The 19,044-nt window shown below is 44.1% G+C and overlaps 1 protein-coding gene across 1 annotated transcript in view; it reads right to left on the minus strand.

Annotated features, from left to right (window-relative positions):
* Positions 1-200: 200 nt before the first annotated feature.
* agbl1 (AGBL carboxypeptidase 1) overlaps positions 201-19,044 on the minus strand; it is a 338,874-nt gene continuing 320,030 nt past the window's right edge. The window contains exon 23 of the mRNA XM_072470580.1: positions 201-3,743. Within this exon, the coding sequence (XP_072326681.1) occupies positions 3,599-3,743 (145 nt within the window). The 3' untranslated portion in view covers positions 201-3,598. The remainder of the gene's footprint in view (positions 3,744-19,044) is intronic.

Raw genomic sequence — 19,044 nt, forward strand, 5'->3', positions numbered from 1 at the left:
TCCCGACGTCTCCGCCACCAGAGATTCGGCGGGTGCGGGAATCGCGCTGCGCCGGTCGGCGGGCCCACTCGCCGATTCTCCGGCCCGCGATGGCCCGAAGTCCCACTGCTGAAATACCTGTCCCGCCAGCGTGGATTAAACCACCTTTTGAACGGCAGGACAAGGCGGAGCGGGCGGGCTCCGGGGTCCTGGGGGGGCGGGGGGTGGGGCGCGGGGCGATCTGGCCCCGGGGGGTGCCCCCACGGTGGCCTGGCTCGCGATCAGGGCGCACTGATCCGCGGGCGGGCCTGTGCCGTAGGGGCACTCTTTTTCTTCCGCCTTCGCCATGGTCTTCACTATGGCGGAGGCGGAAGAGACCCCCTCCCCTGTGCATACGCGGGGATGACGTCAGCAGCCGCTGACGCTCCTGCGCATGCGTGGTCCCGCGTCGCCCGGCGAAGACCTTTCTGCCCCGGCTGGCATGGCGCCAAAGGCCTTTCCCGCCAGCCGGTGGAGCTGAAATCGCTCCGGCGCGGACCTAGCCCCTCAAGGTGAGGGTTTGGCCCCTAAATGTGCGGAGACTTCCGCACCTTTGGGGCGACCCAACGCCGGAGTGGTTCCTGCCACTCCATCACGCCAGGACCCCCCTCCCAGCCGGGTGGGGGAGAATTCCGCCCCAGGAGTCACAGTCTGAGGGTTTCAGGGTAGACCATTTAGGACAGAGATGAGGAGAAATCTCTTCACCCAGAGAGTGGGGAGCGTGGGGAATTCACTGCCTCAGAAAGTAGTTGAGGCCAAAACATCTCTTTTCAAGAAGGAGTTAGATGATATAGCACTTGGAGTGAAAGGGATCAAGAGATATGGGGGAAAGGCGGGAAAAGACTATTAAGTTGGATGATCAACCATGATCATAACGAATGATGGAGCATATGCGACAGGCCAAATGGCCTCCTTATGTTCCTATTTTTTATGTTTCTATGTTTAGTGTGTAGGATTGAAGGTGGGATGGTGAGAGTAGATCAGAAGATCCATGATTCCACTGCTATGAAGGTGGCAGAACGAAAGGTTCAATCTGCCAGTGACCTATGCTCTTTAACCCCACCCAGTTTTCTGAGGTTGGCACCGGGCAATGTAAATAAATCCCGCCAGCGGATATACTGGTGCTGATGCATATTGGCCAACTGGTAAAGGAGGAGGAGCAGAACATGGTGCAGGAATGTCTCTGAGCTCTGAAGTCAGTGCCCATTTTTTAAAGTGTATTATTTTGGGCGAGATCTGTGATTGTTACAGAGAACCAACATTTGTTATATTCCATTAAAGGCCTTCGCATGGTCCACGTTGGTTAGGCTGCAAGCACTGGGAGTCTGTGCTGCCTGCAGACTTTACATCATATAGTCCAGCACAAGTGGATTCGCTGATCCCAGTGCGCCTGGGTGTGTGAGTGTTAACAAGTCGTCTCCTTCCTTCAGGCCGCTGTTCACGGAGCTCGCTTCGTGCAGCTTTTAAAAGCAGTATGCCTCATCCTGTTCCATGGTCTGGAAGAGGACTCTGAGACAAACAGCGAGTTCTGTTGGCTCTTCAGCTCCTGAAGATCCTGCCCTGCATCAGCGTCCATTGACGACCATTGACGACAGCAGGACAGATCCTACAAGCGTTTCTGGGGTCAAGCTATTTCTCTCTCTCTCTCTGGCTTTGGAACACCTTTGAGAATGAAACATCTCTTGACATCCACCTTGACCACTTCCCTCTCGTGCATTGGCCAATCGGTGAAGGTCTTCACGGTTCTCGGCCTTTGTAAATAGCCTTTCAAGTTCTCGATGTTTTCTGTGTCAGAAGCTTTCCACGCTTAGCTCCCACATTCCCCTGCCAATATTCTAGATTTCCTGTGGGTGACAGTCAGCCAGTAGGAAGCAGTGGTCAGAGAAAGATGGACAAAACACCAAACCAATATAGATCAACAACCCAAGCTTACCGACTTAGGGTGAAAACATGTTGCTACTCGCTCATAACCCCTCTGAAGTAGGAAAATCAATTAGATTATTCCCCAATGTACACTTACTGACCAAATGAGGAATTAGTTAAATGGCTTTTAGGGTCATTACATTATACTCAGGGCTGTTGAATTGCCCTCCCATTTATAGCAATGATCAGAATGACTACATCCACCACCTTGAGATGATTGCTGATCAGGAAATCTCACTACTCTTCTTTGATAGGATGCGACGTCAGTTGAACTTCTGACTGCAGCTCTCAATAGCGCACTGAAGGGTGAGCCTACATTATGTGCTCGAGGCCTGGAGTAGGATTTGAACACGCTCCATGTTTACCCTTTAGTATGCACTGCACCTGGGTATAAAGTTACCATTTCCTTCCACAGAACAAGGAGAGACTATAATCTAAAAAGCAGGGTACAAGGAGTGAGTGACAGGCATCAACATCAGGAAATCTCGCTATCAGCGTTATGGAGCAATTCAACTTCTCTGGAGAGTCTGCAATGTTAGTGTTAAATCCTTCCTGATATCACAGAATCAATGGTTTATGGAAAACTAAACTCTCAATCAATCAATCAGCTAGAGAAACCACATACCCACCAAACTATAACCCGCAATCCCTGCCTGCGATTTACTGATATGAAGCCCCCATGGCCTTTGCATATTCCCAGGCCCGACAATCTGATGGACCCATCATAATCACAAACTGGTTACAGTGCAGAAGGAGGCCATTCGGCCCGTCGAGTCTGCGCCAGCTCTCCAACTGAACCAATTTCTAAGTGTCATTCCCCTGACTTTTCCCCAATAAGTCCATCAGAACACCACAACTTGGCTAGAGCTGAGCTGAGTCTCACTCTTATGCCAATGTTTCTACCAAAACAAAAGTAAAATACCGCGAATGTTGGAAATGCACTGACGTTTCCACACTGCTTAACCATACCCATCAACATAAGGGGGGCACTCAGTGCTGGGGCAGGGTGTGGGGGGGGGGGTCCTTAAGGACTATCAGTAAGGAGCTAGACAGAGCATCGACACAGGAATGTACAAGTGAGGAACCAGACAAGGTCAGGGCTCGATCAGCGAAGATGGGAGGGGTGAGACATCTGTTTAAAATGTTATTCCAAAGCAATCTAAACTATGTTACTTTGGACCATAGTCTACCTGACATGCACCCTCTTATTATCACTGTTCCTCCCCAGTTTCCAGCAGCTTCACACTGAAGGCAGGGAGCCTCTGTAGGTGTTACCCTGTAAGTGCCAAAATCCTGCTAAGACAGGCCCTTCCCTCTGACACTGTCAACATTAAAAGGCTAAGGCATGCTGAGTTCAGGTTCCCTGCAGACATGCGAGGCCTCTATATGCAGCCGGAATATGAGGACAAGCAGGATTTTACAACATAACAGAAAGTTACAGAAAAGCAAAATACTGAGTGGAGCATGTTCACAGCCAAAGCAGTTCGTGCAGATAACGTCCAGATCATCTCAGGAGAGCGAGAGACAAATTGCTTTCAGGAGGTTTTCCCGCAGTTCCAAAGCTCTGTTGCATCTGATATCACCGCTGTAAGGATTGGCCTTGTGGCAGTTCTTTTATCAAAGTTTGGGATCCATTCCCAGATTCTGTAATGGACAATCACTTCTTAAGCTCCAGTTCATCGTCCGAGCTCATGTTGAGCTCAGTGACAAGGTCGATGTGGTCGTCATCCTCCTCGGCGCAGTTATCTGTGTAATAATCGATCTCCTCAGGGCACGGAGGTTCATCATCTACACTCACATCACTGTGTGGAGAGAAAATAGTCAAAGGAAAGAATCATTAGTTGCTTTTGCAATTGAAAAAGTCAAAGCAAGGTTGCATTTGGTTGTGTGACGCCTCTGGTGGTGATTTCTGTCACATTACCGGGACACCAATCAGTGCAAGGCAGGACTTACTGTGGCTTTTCCCATACTTCCCAGATTTCACAAGAAAGAGCAGGATGTGTGCACGAGGAGTGGGAAAAGGCATGGTAACTCACTGCAATTTAAAGTGGGGCTGCTGGGCCTTGCAGTTTTATTCAGCAAAAAAAAAACCAGCAGTGCTTCATTTTCATTTCAGCCAGTTTGCACATTGCAATTGATCATTCCGCGAGAAACCAACCTTTGAAATATGCCTTCCACCCATTGCCTTTGGGATCTCGGGGAGCGCACATGTCCGCTGCTGCCAGCGTGTATAGGTTGTAAACACATCAGGCGGGATATTCCAGCCACGCACGCCAGCGGGACCCCCCAGTCCCAGAGCCCCTCAAATCGCTGTCGGCATCGGCAGGACCGGAAGGTCCCACCGGCAGACAAGGGCGAGCCGCTTACGCCATCGAATCCCACCCACCCATCGTAAGGTACCTTTCCCCCACTTGCCCGCCTCCAAGATCAACATCATTCCTGATTTGTAGGGATACAGCTCTTAATATAGCAGATAGAGGGTATCTAACAACAACAACTTGCAGTTGTATAATGTTTGACAAAGTAGCAAGAGGTCACAAGACTCATCGCTAAAGCTGTACACCAGTGGTACACCTAGACTGGCGGGTGGGCCGCATGAGGCCCTTCTCCTTCATCTCAGTGGGTGGCAAGATTGAAATCGGGATTTGTTTACTGACCATGATCCCATGAGGATTGAATACGTTTAATGTACGCCGAAAATTACACAACTTACAGAAAATGCTTATTCATCTACATATTAATGGAATTGTCATCAACCTCAAATGGTAAAAACAAAATCAATATTCACGCTTGATTGGATGCAGAGGGAGCGCACAGCTCTCACAGTCAACGTTGTGAGCAATCAGCACGCACCTCACTTCACCACGGGGGCAGCACGGTAGCATTGTGGATAGCACAAATGCTTCACAGCTCCAGGATCCCAGGTTCGATTCCCGGCTTGGGTCACTGTCTGTGCGGAGTCTGCACATCCTCCCCGTGTGTGCGTGGGTTTCCTCCGGGTGCTCCGGTTTCCTCCCACAGTCCAAAGATGTGCGGGTTAGGTGGATTGGCCATGCTAAATTGCCCATAGTGTCCAAAATTGCCCTTAGTGTTGGGTGGGGTTACTGGGTTATGGGGATAGGGTGGAGGTGTGGACCTTGGGTAGGATGCTCTTTCCAAGAGCTGGTGCAGACTCGATGGGCCGAATGGCCTCCTTCTGCACTGTAAATTCTATGATTCTATGATTCACCCACCCTCACCTCACGTGTGAATCACTTCAGTCATACCGGTTGGAATAAAAACTGCGTGGATGGAAACCAGTGGAATGTGGTCACTCTGCTCGGTGAACAAAATGTCTCGGGGGTCACACTCAGAACCCGGAGCATGTGGCTCCCAAGCCGCAGGTTTCCCGTCACCCTTGTAGACACTGGGATATCAGGACATGCCAGTGGATTGTTTCTAATTCATCATATTATACTCTTAATATTAACAAAATTTATCTTCAGGCAAATAAACAAGAAAGGTGAAAATATTCAAATTGAGCAGGTGTCTAACCAGAATAGCTAAAGAGAAACTTCTACCATTGGTATTGGGGGGTTACTAAACCTCTAGGATTGGCCTGGGGTCTCCAGGAATTGCAGTTCAGTCTCCAGGGCATTGCTGTGGGCAACCATGGAGAAAAATCATCTAGACATTAAAAAAAACAATTAAAAAATTATTTTCTTTGAACATTTTTCTTTACCAGATCTAAATACATGAAAATGGGGCAAATAAAAAGGCTTTTTAGCTGACAATCAAGCATCAACCAATCAGAACATAAAATCCATAGAAGGTTCCATAGAATCGCTACAATGCTAAAGGCCATTTGGCCCATCAAGTCTGCACCCACCCTACGAAAGGGTACCCTACCTAGGCCCACACCCCCACTCTATCACTGTAACCCCATAACCCCACCAAGCCTGCACATCTTTGGGTACTAAGGGGCAATTTAGCATGGCCAATTCACCTAACCTGTGGGAGGAAACCGGCTCACACAACACGGGGAGAATGTGCAAACTCCACACAGACAGTCACCCAAGGCCAGAATCGAACCAGGTACCTGGCGCTGTGAGAGAACAGCGTTAACCACTGTGCCACCGCGCCGTCTTTTGGCTTTCCAATTGGTGTGGGAAGGTAGTGTGTCGCAAGGATGGATTTGTTGGCCGAATAGCGGCTGGAGCTTGAGGGCAATTCATGAGATGAAACCTCCAGGAGTACATTTAATCAACTCTGCACGGCCAGAGTGTCTGGTAAAGGTAGATTCAATTGTGCCTTTGAAAAGCGAAAAAGGGGCAGCACGGTGGTGCAGTGGTTAGCACATTCTCCCTGTGTTTGTGTGGGTTTCGCCCCCACAACCCAAAGATGTGCAAAGTAGGTGGATTGAACACGCTAAATTGCCCCTTAATTGGCAAAAATGAATTGGGTATTCTAAATGTATTTTAAAAAAGAAAGAAAAGCGAAAAAGGTAAGTAACTGAGGTGAAAAATGAATGGCAGGGCTGCAGGGAAAGGAGCAGGGGTGTGGGACCACCTGAACTACTCTTGCAGAGAGCCAGCATTGACGTGATGGGTGAACGGGCCTCCATTTGTTCTGTTGTTGTTCTTGACTCGATATTAGTGAGGAAGGCAGGCTGGTTGGAGGTCCAACATCCACTCACAATCCTTAAACCACATTGAGAGTTGACTGGCTCCAACACCAACAACTGCCTTCAATAGTAAACAGATTATACCTGAGGATCATGAGAGAAAGTGTGAAAACATTCTATTCTTTGGTCGAAACGAGGAACTCGGGACATTATTTCTGAAATAGCCTTGCCTGACACTTGCACGGTAGCACGGTGGTTAGCACTGTTGCTTCACAGCACCAGGGTCCCAGGTTCGATTCCCGGCTTGGGTCACTATCTGTGCGGAGTCTGCACGTTCTCCCCGTGTCTGGGTGGGTTTCCACCGGGTGCTCCGGTTTCCTCCCACAAGTCCCGAAAGACGTGCTTGTTCGGTGATTTGAACATTCTTAATTCTCCCTCAGTGTACCCGAACAGGTGCCGGAATGTGGTGACTAGGCGCTTTTCACAGAAACTTCATTGCAGGGTGAATGTAAGCCAACTTGTGAGACTAATAAAGATAGTTGTCATTATTATTATGAAGAAGAAGACCAGACACAGCAGGATGAGTGACTCAGGCGATTCATGCTGGCAGTTCCTGTCAAACATAACCGAGCTTGTTTCTGTAATGCACGTTTACCGGTGCTTTTAAGAACTTCTTCGAACTTGTCACATGCACAGCGCTTAATAAAACAAATTCTGTGCTATCATATTACTGTCAAATTTTGTAATAAATATGCTTCAAGGGACAATCATATTTATTACAACCTTCATACATTATGTCAAAAACCTTTTATTGGATTCCAGCACAGCATCTGATGTTAAAAATAACACTCGATTCCTCCTGGGTCTGATTAATAGGCAGTGGGTAATTTGCGGATTTGTCTCAGTCTCAGCTTATATTGCTGGGGGAGAAATTGGGGCACTGTTCGCCTGCTTAGGAAAAGATTAAAAAACAAACCAGTGTAAATATGTGGGTGTTGGACGGGCACAGGATCGAACCCACCTCTGCAGGACGGGATGCATCTATGGACAGAGAGGCCGAGATAGATTTTCAAGTTTGTGACCTTTCGTCGGAATATGTTCTGCTGAAGAATCACAGATGCAGCAACATAGGACTTGGGAGCAGAAGCAGGCCATTTGGCCCATCGAGCCTGCTCTGCCAGCCGATAAGATCATGGTTGATCTGATGGTGCTCTCAACTCCACTTTCCTGTCTGCCGCCCTCTTTACTCCTATGTCTTACTGAAAATCTATCTGACTCAGCCTTGAATAAATTCAATGACCCAACCGCAACTGCTCTCTGGGGAAGAGAATCCCCAGAGAGAAAAATAACTTCTCCTCATCTTCTCTCTTCACAGATGCTGCCTGACCTGCTGAGTATTTCCAGCATTTTCTGTTTTTATTTCAGACTTCCAGCGTCTGCATTATTTTGTCAAGATAATCTTTGATATCCCACAATCCTATGGCCAGTCGACACTCATTAGACTTACACTTATATAAATAAGATGTTGAGATGCCGGCTGGGGTGGGCACAGTAATAAGTCTTACAACATCAGGTTAAAGTCCAACAGGTTAATTTGGAATCACTAGCTTTCGGAGTGTAGCTCCTTCATCAGGTGAGTTGGGCACTGAGGGGCAATTTAGCATGGCTGTTTAGATGGAGACTCACCTGATGAAGGAGCTACGCTCAGGTGAGTGCCTGATGAAGGAGCTACGCTCCGAAAGCTAGTGATTCCAAATAAACCTGTTGGACTTTAACCTGGTGTTGCATAACCAAGACGCAGTTAGAATAGGCACTGCTGGAGGGTAACTTCTTTCTGTTGACTCATCATTCGCAAGAGCTTTAGGAGAGAAACATTTGATTTTCCTGCCGGCTCCCTCATCCCCTGCATTACTCGGGCAGCATGCACCCAATGCATATTTCACCTAGCATCACAGAATGGAGGCCATTCAGCCTCTTGTAATTGTGCTGGCTCACTACCTGGCTTTCTTCCCATAGCCCTGGACATTATTCCTTTTCAGATAATAATCCAATTCTCTCTTGAATACCTTGTTGAGAGTCCACTTTTACTTCTAGGTTCTGATCATATTAGTTAGCCGATAGCCCCCTGTGTGTCAGTGCTGCCTCCTGGTAAAACCTTGCACCTGAACACAGGGGAAGAAACTTCAATCTGACCAAAGGCCTCACTACAACAGTGGTGACCACTGCCTATGCAATCCACTGGCTACTGTCTATTGTATATTTTATGTACTTAATTTGCCTCAGAACAATGCAGGGATGACATTAGTTTCTTAATGTGCAACAGATTTCATTTACAGTGTTTAGAATATCTCTATCATCACTCATATTCATGGCTCAGTTTCTAGTAGCTTCGATGGTGTCTATTTACTTCACACTGAATCCTCATGCAGGCTTAGCAAATCACGCACAGTGTGCATAGACCGATGACCAGATTAAAGATAATAATAATCTTTGGTGTCACAGGTAGGCTTACATTAACACTGCAATGAAGTTACCGTGAAAAGCCCCGAGTCGACACATTCCAGCGTCTGTTCGGGTACACAGAGGGAGAATTCAGAATGTCCAAATTACCTAATAGCACGTCTTTTGGGACTTGTGGGAGGAAACCGGAGCACGCGGAGAAAACCCACACAGACACAGAGAGAACATGCAGACTCCGCACAGACGGTGACCCAAGACGGGAATCAAACCTGGGACTTTGGCACTGTGAAGCCATAGTGCTAACCACAATGCTACCGTGCTGCCCAGTTCAAATACAGAGCAATTAAACCATTGAACAGTCGTCTGTCCAAACAAAATAGAAGCACAGCTAGAAGGCCCACAATCTCAAAAGTCCAGAACAAATCGAAAAACTCTATTTATAGCATGGACACCATATGCTTGCTGCCTGTATTTTACAGACCCTCCAACCGAGAAAGGTGCGGTGTCAGTTTTAAAGTGAAGTAACTGCGGACTCGTCTCTGAATAGACACAGGGCCGAGAGACACCAACACCAAGAATTGTTTTCTTTCAGATTTCCAGCAGTGTTTTTCCTCTGGACCTGACTCTTTTCCCTCTGCACCTGGTAAACAAGCCTTTCCACAGAACAGGGCCGAGGAAAATCAGCTCTAGCATTCTGTTTTGAATCCACCAGGATGAGGGATGGCAGTACTGGAAATTAATCATTTACCCTCTGCACGCAATAATTTAAACCTTGGCCTTCGAAGGCCAGTCGTAAATCTTCCCTTTCGGCCCAGAGGATGAATATCGCTGCTGGAAGTCTTCTGGCTGTTGATGTTGGACTGAAGCCAGAAGATCCAGAGCTGGCATCCACTCCTGCTGTTGAAGGCATGGGGTTCATCAGATTAATTGATATGGACTGAACCGGCAAATTCAGGTCGGGTGAGGCAGAATACATTACAGCCGTGACTCAGGTAGAGGCTGGGAGTGAGAAAAGTCGAAAACATTTCTGTGTAAATGACCTTTAAGATTTTATTACACGTTACTTGATGGCACTGAAATAAGACTAATTAGGTTCAAACTACCTGGTTCATCCTATCTCTTTTTTAAAGTAAAAGAGGAATCACACCTTCTCAGATGTAAAACACCAAATCCCAGTCACCTGTCTAATTTTAGTCTGGTAACTTGTGTAATACTCCCTGTTGTGTTTTATGCCTCGGAGCTATGATGATACACTTCAGATTCTATATGTGCAACAGGAGTTTTATCCAATGCTTTAAATTGTCTATTGTTTCATGCTTGGAGCAACTGGCCTCAGTTTAGTTTCCTTTTCCAAGTGACCACACCCAGTCTCAACCAATCATGCACGATGAGCAGTCAACAGACAAACAATGACCATTATGCCCTCCCTCTTTAATAATAACCTCTACTAACTTGTCTACATCCATTATTGTAAGTCCAACATTCAATATCTGTGCAATTTGATGGGTAAGTTTGCATTTAGTGCCCAGATGTTTCTGGTGCTTTCTGTTGCTCTGACTACAACCAGCTGCTCCTGAGTACTAATGCTTCGTGTATTACCCAATGTAGCCCCACAACCTTCTCCATATTCGCAATCTCCTTCAGAGTGGTTGTTGCTGGGTTTGAGAGGGATTTGCGAGTGAGGTGCATGCTGTGTAGTGCTGCCCTTAATTGTTGGTTGCCGAGGTCCCTGTTCCTTGGTCTTGTACCGCATCTCCAGGAGGAAAAGAGAAAGGGCTTAGAATAGTTTCCGGAGATGCCAGGCTGACCTAATTGTAATTTTACAATTTATGTATTGTATTTAATATGCAAAATAAAAGACAATTATGAAAATGCAATAGGGAGAGGTGCACAACCCTCCCATTCCCCTCTCCAGAAAATGTAGCACATCCTTCTCACAAGGAATTAGAGATTTCAGATTCAGGATGGAACCAATTCTGGTCAACCCTTGTCTGTGGTTAGGAACTGAAGAAAGCATAAGTGTCACATTAATTCATGACCCACGGTGTTATGTCTATATGAATAAAACCAGCAATGCAACAAGATTGTGAAGAATGGAACAATTCCAAGTGAAGACTGGGGAGTTATGGGCCAGGGTTTAGAGAACCCCAAAGTGTATCATGGAGTTCACCTGACCCACAACTTTTCATAGATTGTGGTATGGGGAGCACCCGGCCCACTCTACAGGTGTGGTACAGCAGAAATGTAAAAGTATTTTTTTAAGCAAAACAATGTTTATTCTAAGAATTCAAGTTAACCTTTTTAAAACAAACAGTGAACATCTTAGCAACCATTAATTCAAATACAACCCCCAAAGAATACAACACTAAGCAATCCATACGCTGTCCTTTTAACATCCAGAAGACGTTCAAAAATAAACCTTTAAACAGAAGCACATCAGGTTAAAGTCACTACTGCGCGCAGTTATTAGTTTTAAATCACCAAAGGATCGATTTACATTCTTTAGATTACAGAGGGAGACTCTAATACACCTTCTGGCTGTGACTGCAGCTATCCAGCTCTGAAAACGAAACTAAAACACACCCTGCAGCAAACAGCCTAAAACGAAAGTAAAAAGCTGACAGACAGCTCAGCTCCACCCACTCCCTGACATCACTGCCGTAGTAAACACCCATTTCTTAAAGGTACTCTCACTACAGATATTTATATACACACCCATTTATAAACACCCATTTCTTAAAGGTACTTTCACATGACACCTCCCCCCAAGAAAAAATAAATAAACCATCAACTTAAAGATGGTTTCATTTTTCACCTTTTCATTATCCTTTAAGAAATGCGCACAGTAAATATACTTTTTTGTTTAAAAAAAAACAACACACGCAAACAGGTACAATAATATAGTCCATTTTTGTTCTTCTTCCTCCAACTGAAACTACTTCCGTTCATCACATTCGTGACAAAGCATCGGCTATCATGTTTTCTCATGCTGCCACATGTACTATTTTTAAATGAAATGGCTGTAACAATAAACTCCAGTGAAACAGCCTTGCATTGTTATTCTGGAATCGCTCCAAAAACATCAACGGATTATGATCAGTATACATAACGGTGTCAGACGGATTGCTGGTCACATGAAAATGTTGCAAAGCCAACACCAAACCCAAAGTCTCCTTCTCAATCGTGGAATACTTTTTCTGGTGAGAATTCAATTTCTTTGAAAAATAACCAATAGGCTGCTCTAGCCCTCCATTATCGTCTTGGAGAAGCACCGCACCTACACCATCACTCGCATCAACCGCCACTTTGAATGGTTTCGTAGAATTTGGGATGGCTAACACAGGAGCAGTGGTTAACACAGCCTTCAGGCCATCAAATGCCTGTTACCACTCCGCTGTCCACTGGAATTTGTTACGCTTCTTGAGCAAGTCCATCAGTGGAGTGACCACACTGTTAAATTCGGTACAAATGTCCGTTAAAATCCACTCCTACCAAGAAATCGCATTATTTCCCGTCGTGTCGAGGGTATTGGAAATCCCCCAATAACTTTTGTTTTCACATCCCGTGGGACCATTCGACCCTGTCCGATTGTATGGCCAAGGAAAGTGATTTGGGCCTTTCCAAATTCACTTTTGGCTAGATTTATCACCAAGACTGCCTCCTGAAGTCGATCGAATAACTCCATCAGATGTTTCAAATGTTCTATCCATGTCTGGCTGAAAATTACCAGATCGTCGATGTATACCGCCCAATTGGGTAATCCTGAAAGGACTTGGTTAGCTAACCGTTGAAATGGCGCTGGTGCGTTTTTCAGCCAAATGGCATAACTTTGAATTGGTATATACCATCTGGAGTCACAAAAGCTGAAATCTCCTTCGCCTTGCGGATAAAGGTACCTGCCAGTAAATTTAGGTAAATCCAGTTTGGAAATAAAAGCTGATTGTCTCACTTTCTCAATGCAATCCTTCAAACGTGAGATAGGATAAGAGTCCGTTCTGGTAACTGCATTAACCTTTCTATAGTCCACACACAACCGGTGGGTACCGTCTGGTTTAGATACCATCACTATGGGTGAGCCCCATTGGCTGCAACCCACTTCAATTATGCCATTTTTAAGCATACTCTCAATATCTTTGTTAACCTGTGCCAATTTTAAAGGGTTAAGTCTGTATGGATGTTGTTTGATTGGAACAGCATTTCCCACATCTACATCATGTACAGCCATTTTAGTACTTCCCAATTTATCTCGACAAACCTGCCCATGGGATATCAATAACTCTTTCAGGTCAGTTCGTTTTTCCTCTGGAAGGTAACTCAACAATTTATCCCAATTTTTAAGAACATCCTCATTTTCCAATTTAATTTGAGGTATGTCAAATTCACAGACATCTGGATTTGGTTATTCACTTTGAGTTAGAATCATTAAAACCTCGTCCTTTTTCTCTCCTTCCCTTTCAAAATACCTTTTAAGCATATTCACATAACACACTCGGTGAGTCTTCCTTCTATCTGGTGTTTTTACCACATAATTCAGCTCACTTAATTTCCTTTCAATCTGATAAGGTCCACAAAGCCTAGCTTTTAAAGGCTCATCTACCACTGGTAAAAACACGAAAACTTTATCTCCACTGGCAAAACTACAAACTTTGGATTTCTTGTCCGCTACCTGTTTTGTCACATTTTGTGCAACTTTTAAATGTTGTCCAGCCAATTCACCTGCTCTATTTAATCATTCCCTAACATTTGACATGTGATCCAATAATGTAATATCCGATTTCTCACTCACCAATTGTTCCTTAATCAATTTAAGTGGTCCTCGTACCTCATGAACAAAAATTAGTTCAAAAGGACTAAATTTGGTTGACGCATTAGGTGCATCCCTAATTGCAAACAGTGCGAATGGAATTCCTTTATCCCAATGCTCTGGATAATCTTGACAATAAGCCCTCAACATTGTCTTTAATGTCTGATGCCACCTTTCTGGTGCTCCCTGCGATTCTGGATGGTACGCAGTTGATTTAAATTGTTTTATTCCTAAGCTATCCATAACTTCTTTGAATATCCTTGAGGTAAAATTTGATCCTTGATCCGATTGAATTTCTGTGGGTAGTCCATATCGAGTAAAGAATTCAAGTAACTTCTCCACAATCATTTTAGCTGTAATATTACATATTGGAATGGCCTTTGGAAACCTAGTAGACACAGCCATTATCGTCAAAAGATATTGATTCCCACTTTTTGTTTTGGAAGCGGTCCTATGCAATCAATTAGGACCCTTGTAAAAGGTTCCTCAAATGCTGCAATGGGTATTACGGGCGCTGGTTTTATCGCTGCTTGAAGTTTCCCCATCACTTGACATGTGTGACATGATTGACAAAATTTAACTACATCTTTATGTAGTCCAGGCCAATAAAAATATTTTTGTATTTTAGCTTGAGTTTTCCTTATTCCCAAATGACCTCCCACTGGTACCTCATGTGCAACTCGCAACCCTACCGGCAATACTACTTAATGAACGTCTGCCCAATTTTCATCCGCCGGCATATGTAAAGACCTCCATTTTCTCATCAAGACATTATTTTTATGGTAATAACACTCTGGGATACACTCAGATTCCTCTTCCGTGTATGCTTTCTGATACATCCGTTTTATTTCTACATCTTTTTGTTGTAACTACACCAATTTTCCTGAACTAAAAATATCCGCCTCATCCTCCACCTGTTCTTGCTCTTTTTCAACCATCTGATCAAAAATTGTTTCTGATAATTGCACTTCAACTTCATCTTCACTCTTCCTGTGACTTTGCGACCTTGTTACTAATAAATCCGGAAAAATCCCAGGAAATTCGTCCTTCAACACTTCAGTTGTCTGATTTTCCACTGGCTTATCAACCACAGTAGGCATCACTCCCACCTACGATCCAGCTATATCATTACCCAAGATAAACTGTATTCCTGGACAAGATAGTTTCTCTATTACTCCTACTACCACTTCACCACTCTTCACTGGACTTTCCAACCTTACCTTATATAATGGAACACTACTCCTCTCACCCTGAATTCCACATGTTACCACCTTTTCTGGCAACATTCTTCCCAAACTACATAACTCCTCATCTCTTACCATTAAAGATTGACTAGCTCTTGTATCTCTTAAAATTGTGACTTCCTCATCTGCTCCACCTGATACACATGAGTAAACTTTACCCACACAGATAAATTCTTTAAACAGATCTGGCACCTTCTTATCAATCACCTCTTGATCAGGCTGTACAATCTTTTGCACCTCCTTCGTTTCACTTGGGCTTTCATTTATCACTTTAACAAACCCCAATGTCTTATCCTGTTTTACCACATCAGCCTTCCCAATGCTTTTCTTCAACCACCAACATGGCCTAGTTTATTACAGTGAAAACATTTGAAATTTTTCATTACTTTTCCACCCTCCTGGATTTCTTTTTAAATCTGAGGTACACTCTCCTTATTATCTCCCATCAGATCACCTTTACCACTTGAGTATTTCTCATGTCCCCAGTTTCTATCCCTCACAGGCTGAAACTGATGTTGGAAACCAAGCTTTGATTTATGAACTAATTCATAATCATCTGCCATTTCAGCTGCTAACCTCGCAGTTTTAACCCTCTATTCTTCCACATGAGTTCTCACTACATCAGAAATTGAATTTATAAACTTCGCCAAAGGCATAATTTCTCTGAGAGCTTCATACAATTTGTTTATTTTCAAAGCCCTTATCCACCTATCAAAATTACTCTGTTTGATCCTTTCAAACTCCATGTATGTTTGACCAAATTATTTCCTTAAATTTCTAAACCTTTGTGTGTAGGCTTCAGGCACTCGTTCACATGCACCCAAGATGGATTTTTTCACCTCCTCATAAGTCCCAGATATCTCCTCTGGTAGTGATGCAAACACTTCACTAGCCCTAGCTACCAGCTTTGTTTGAATCAGTAATACCCACATGCCCTGTGGCCATTTCATTTGTTTAGCCACCTTCTCAAATGAAATGAAAAAGGCTTCTACGTCCTTCTCGTCAAACCTTAGCAATGCTTGGACATATTTAAATAGATTCCCACGAAGCCTTCAACTTTGACGCTCTTTCTCACTATCCTCATCACTATCATCCAACTGTACGTTTCCCTTTATGCCTGCTAATTTTAACTGACTGTCATGTTTCATGGCCATTTTCTGAAGTTCAAACTCTCTCTCTTTATCTTTTTCCCTGATCTGTATCTCCCTTTCTCTTTCTTTTTGTTCTGCCAGGGCTATTCTTTATGTTTTCCTTTCTTCTCTCTCTTTTTCCTCTCGCTTTCTTTCTTTTTCCTCTCTCTTTTTCGTATTCAAGCTGCTTTAATTCTTTCTCATGTTCCATTTGTTTAATTTGTAACTGAATTTCTGCCATTTCCAATGAGTCAAACTGTATCTCAGGCAACATTAAATGCTAAGCCACCGCCATAATTACCTCATCTTTTCACATTTTGTCAGGTAATGTTAATGGCAATGTTTTTGCCAAATCCAACAGTCTGCTTTTAGTCTCTGTCCGTAAAGTACTGCGTGTGACCGTCTCCACCCCAAAAAACTTCTGAGCTTCTGAAAGAGCCATTGTCCACAACACCCTCCCTACTTAACTGAAATACCTCACCTGAAATGCAACTACAATATGCTCACCCCTCACCAGCTTTAAGTTCACTAAGCCAATCCAATAGATAGACTTTTATTCCCCTCGAGCCCCCAATTTGTTATGGGCCAGGGTTTAGAGAACCCCAAAGTGTATCATGGAGTTCACCTGACCCACAACTTTTAATAGATTGTGGTATGGGGAGCACCCGGCCCACTCTACAGGTGTGGTACAGCAGAAATGTAAAAGTATTTTTTTAAGCAAAACAATGTTTATTCTATGAATTCAAGTTAACCTTTTTAAAACAAACAGTGAACATCTTAGCAACCATTAATTCAAATACAACCCCCAAAGAGCACTAAGTAATCCGTAAGCTGTCCTTTTAACATCCAGAAGACTTAAAAAAAAACCTTTAAACAGAAGCACATCAGGTTAAAGTCACTACTGCGAGCAGTTATCAGTTTTAAATCACCAAAGGATCGATTTACATTCTTTAGATTACAGAGGGAGACTCTATTACACCTTCTGGTTGTGACTGCAGCTATCCAGCTCTGAAAATGAAACTAAAACACACCCTGCAGCAAACAGCCTAAAACGAAAGTAAAAAGCAGATAGACAGCCCAACTCCACCCACTCTCTGACATCACTGCAGTAGTAAACACCCATTTCTTAAAGGTACTCTCACTACAGATATTTATATACACACCCATTTATAAACACCCATTTCTTAAAGGTACTGTCACATGACACACTGACCAACTGAGGGTTATTGATGGACTTGACAGGTAGGGTTAATAATAAGAAATAATAATCTTTATTATTGTCACAAGTAGGCTTGCATTAACATTGCAATGAAGTTACTGTGAAAATCTCCTAGTCGCCACACTACGGCGCCTGTTCGGCAACACTGAGGGAGAATTCAGAATATCCAATTCACCTAACAGCATGTCTTTCGGGACTTGTGGGTGGAAACCGGAGCACCCGGAGAAAATCCACACAGGGAGAAATATGCGGACTCCGCAAAGACAGTGACCCAAGCGGGAATCGAACCTGGGACCCTGGTGCTGTGAAGCAACCGTGCTAACCACTGTGCCACTTGCTGCCCATTGTCAAAAGGATATTTCCCCTCACTGGGGAATCTAGAACTAGGGGGAATGGGTTTAAAATAAAGGGCCTCCCATTTATGTGGGGGAATGTCTTCACTCTGAGGGCTGTGACTGTTTGAACAGGCTGATCAGATATATTCAGGCAGAGTTAGACATTTTTCAACAAAGATTCTGTGCGTGGTGGGAGGGTGGGTCGCAAACTAGAAAGTGGACCTGAGACCATGATCTTATTGAATGGCCAATTCCTGCTCCTATTTCTTATGTTAGTTATTGACAGAGGGAGGTAGCTGTGCATAACAGACAAACTTAGATCCTTGGAAAATATGATGGGCTTACCTTGGTCTCCAAATATTGTTTTTGCCCCCGAGTCAGAATCTCTGCTGGACTTGAATTCAAATCCTTGGCTGATGCGCCAGTCTAACACTGACTGGAGGAGTAAATGCATCGCTGGACGTAGCGTCTCTCAGATATGACATTACACCAAGGTTACTTTTGTCTGCTGGGCCAGATGTAAAAGATCCAACGATCCTATTCAATGAAGAATAGCAAGGCTTTTCCTGCTCGACATGACCAAATAACTGGTCGTGTATTTCTTCGCTGTTTGTAGGACTTTCGTTGTGGGCAAACTGTCCATTGATTTTACCGAAGAAAGAACAACGATCACCTTTCTCAAGGATTTTCTCGCTCAAAACTCTTTGGCACATTCCGAGAATGCGAAAGGTGCAATTAAATGCAAGTCCTGTCTTTTACCTTTGCCATATTCAGTGGCCTGATGTTCAATGGTGGAACTGGCACTGTTTGTACGTAGACTGAGGGCTAAGTACAAGTGAAGGGGACACACTCCACATGGCTGAAGTGGTTCCACAGATTGCAGACATGATACAGTGGTCGAAAGATACAGGTAGCCACCCCTATATGAAAAGCAATACTGAGAATGCTGGAAATTGGAAATAGAAACAGAAAATGCTGGAAAAACTCACCAAGTCTGGCAGTATTTGTGGGAAGAACAACAAGAGTTAATGTTTCGAGTCTAATATGACTCTTCATCAGAACTGAAGCCACCCCTGGTTAGTTTGGAGAATGGAGAGTGATGATCCATGATACCAATAATTCAAATTTGACTTGCGTTTGGATTTTCTGCCTCGCTCACAGGATCACCTTAGTGATCAGGAACATTATCACTAACTAAAGCTCATGTCTCATTTTGAATTGCTCAGTCTTTTCTACAGCTAATTTACTTTTGTAGCTTTTAAAATTGCTCAAAAGATTTCACATGGGTTTTTAAATACTGAATAAAAT

This window comes from Scyliorhinus torazame, chromosome 12, assembly GCF_047496885.1.
Source record: "Scyliorhinus torazame isolate Kashiwa2021f chromosome 12, sScyTor2.1, whole genome shotgun sequence".
NCBI lineage: Eukaryota > Metazoa > Chordata > Chondrichthyes > Carcharhiniformes > Scyliorhinidae > Scyliorhinus > Scyliorhinus torazame.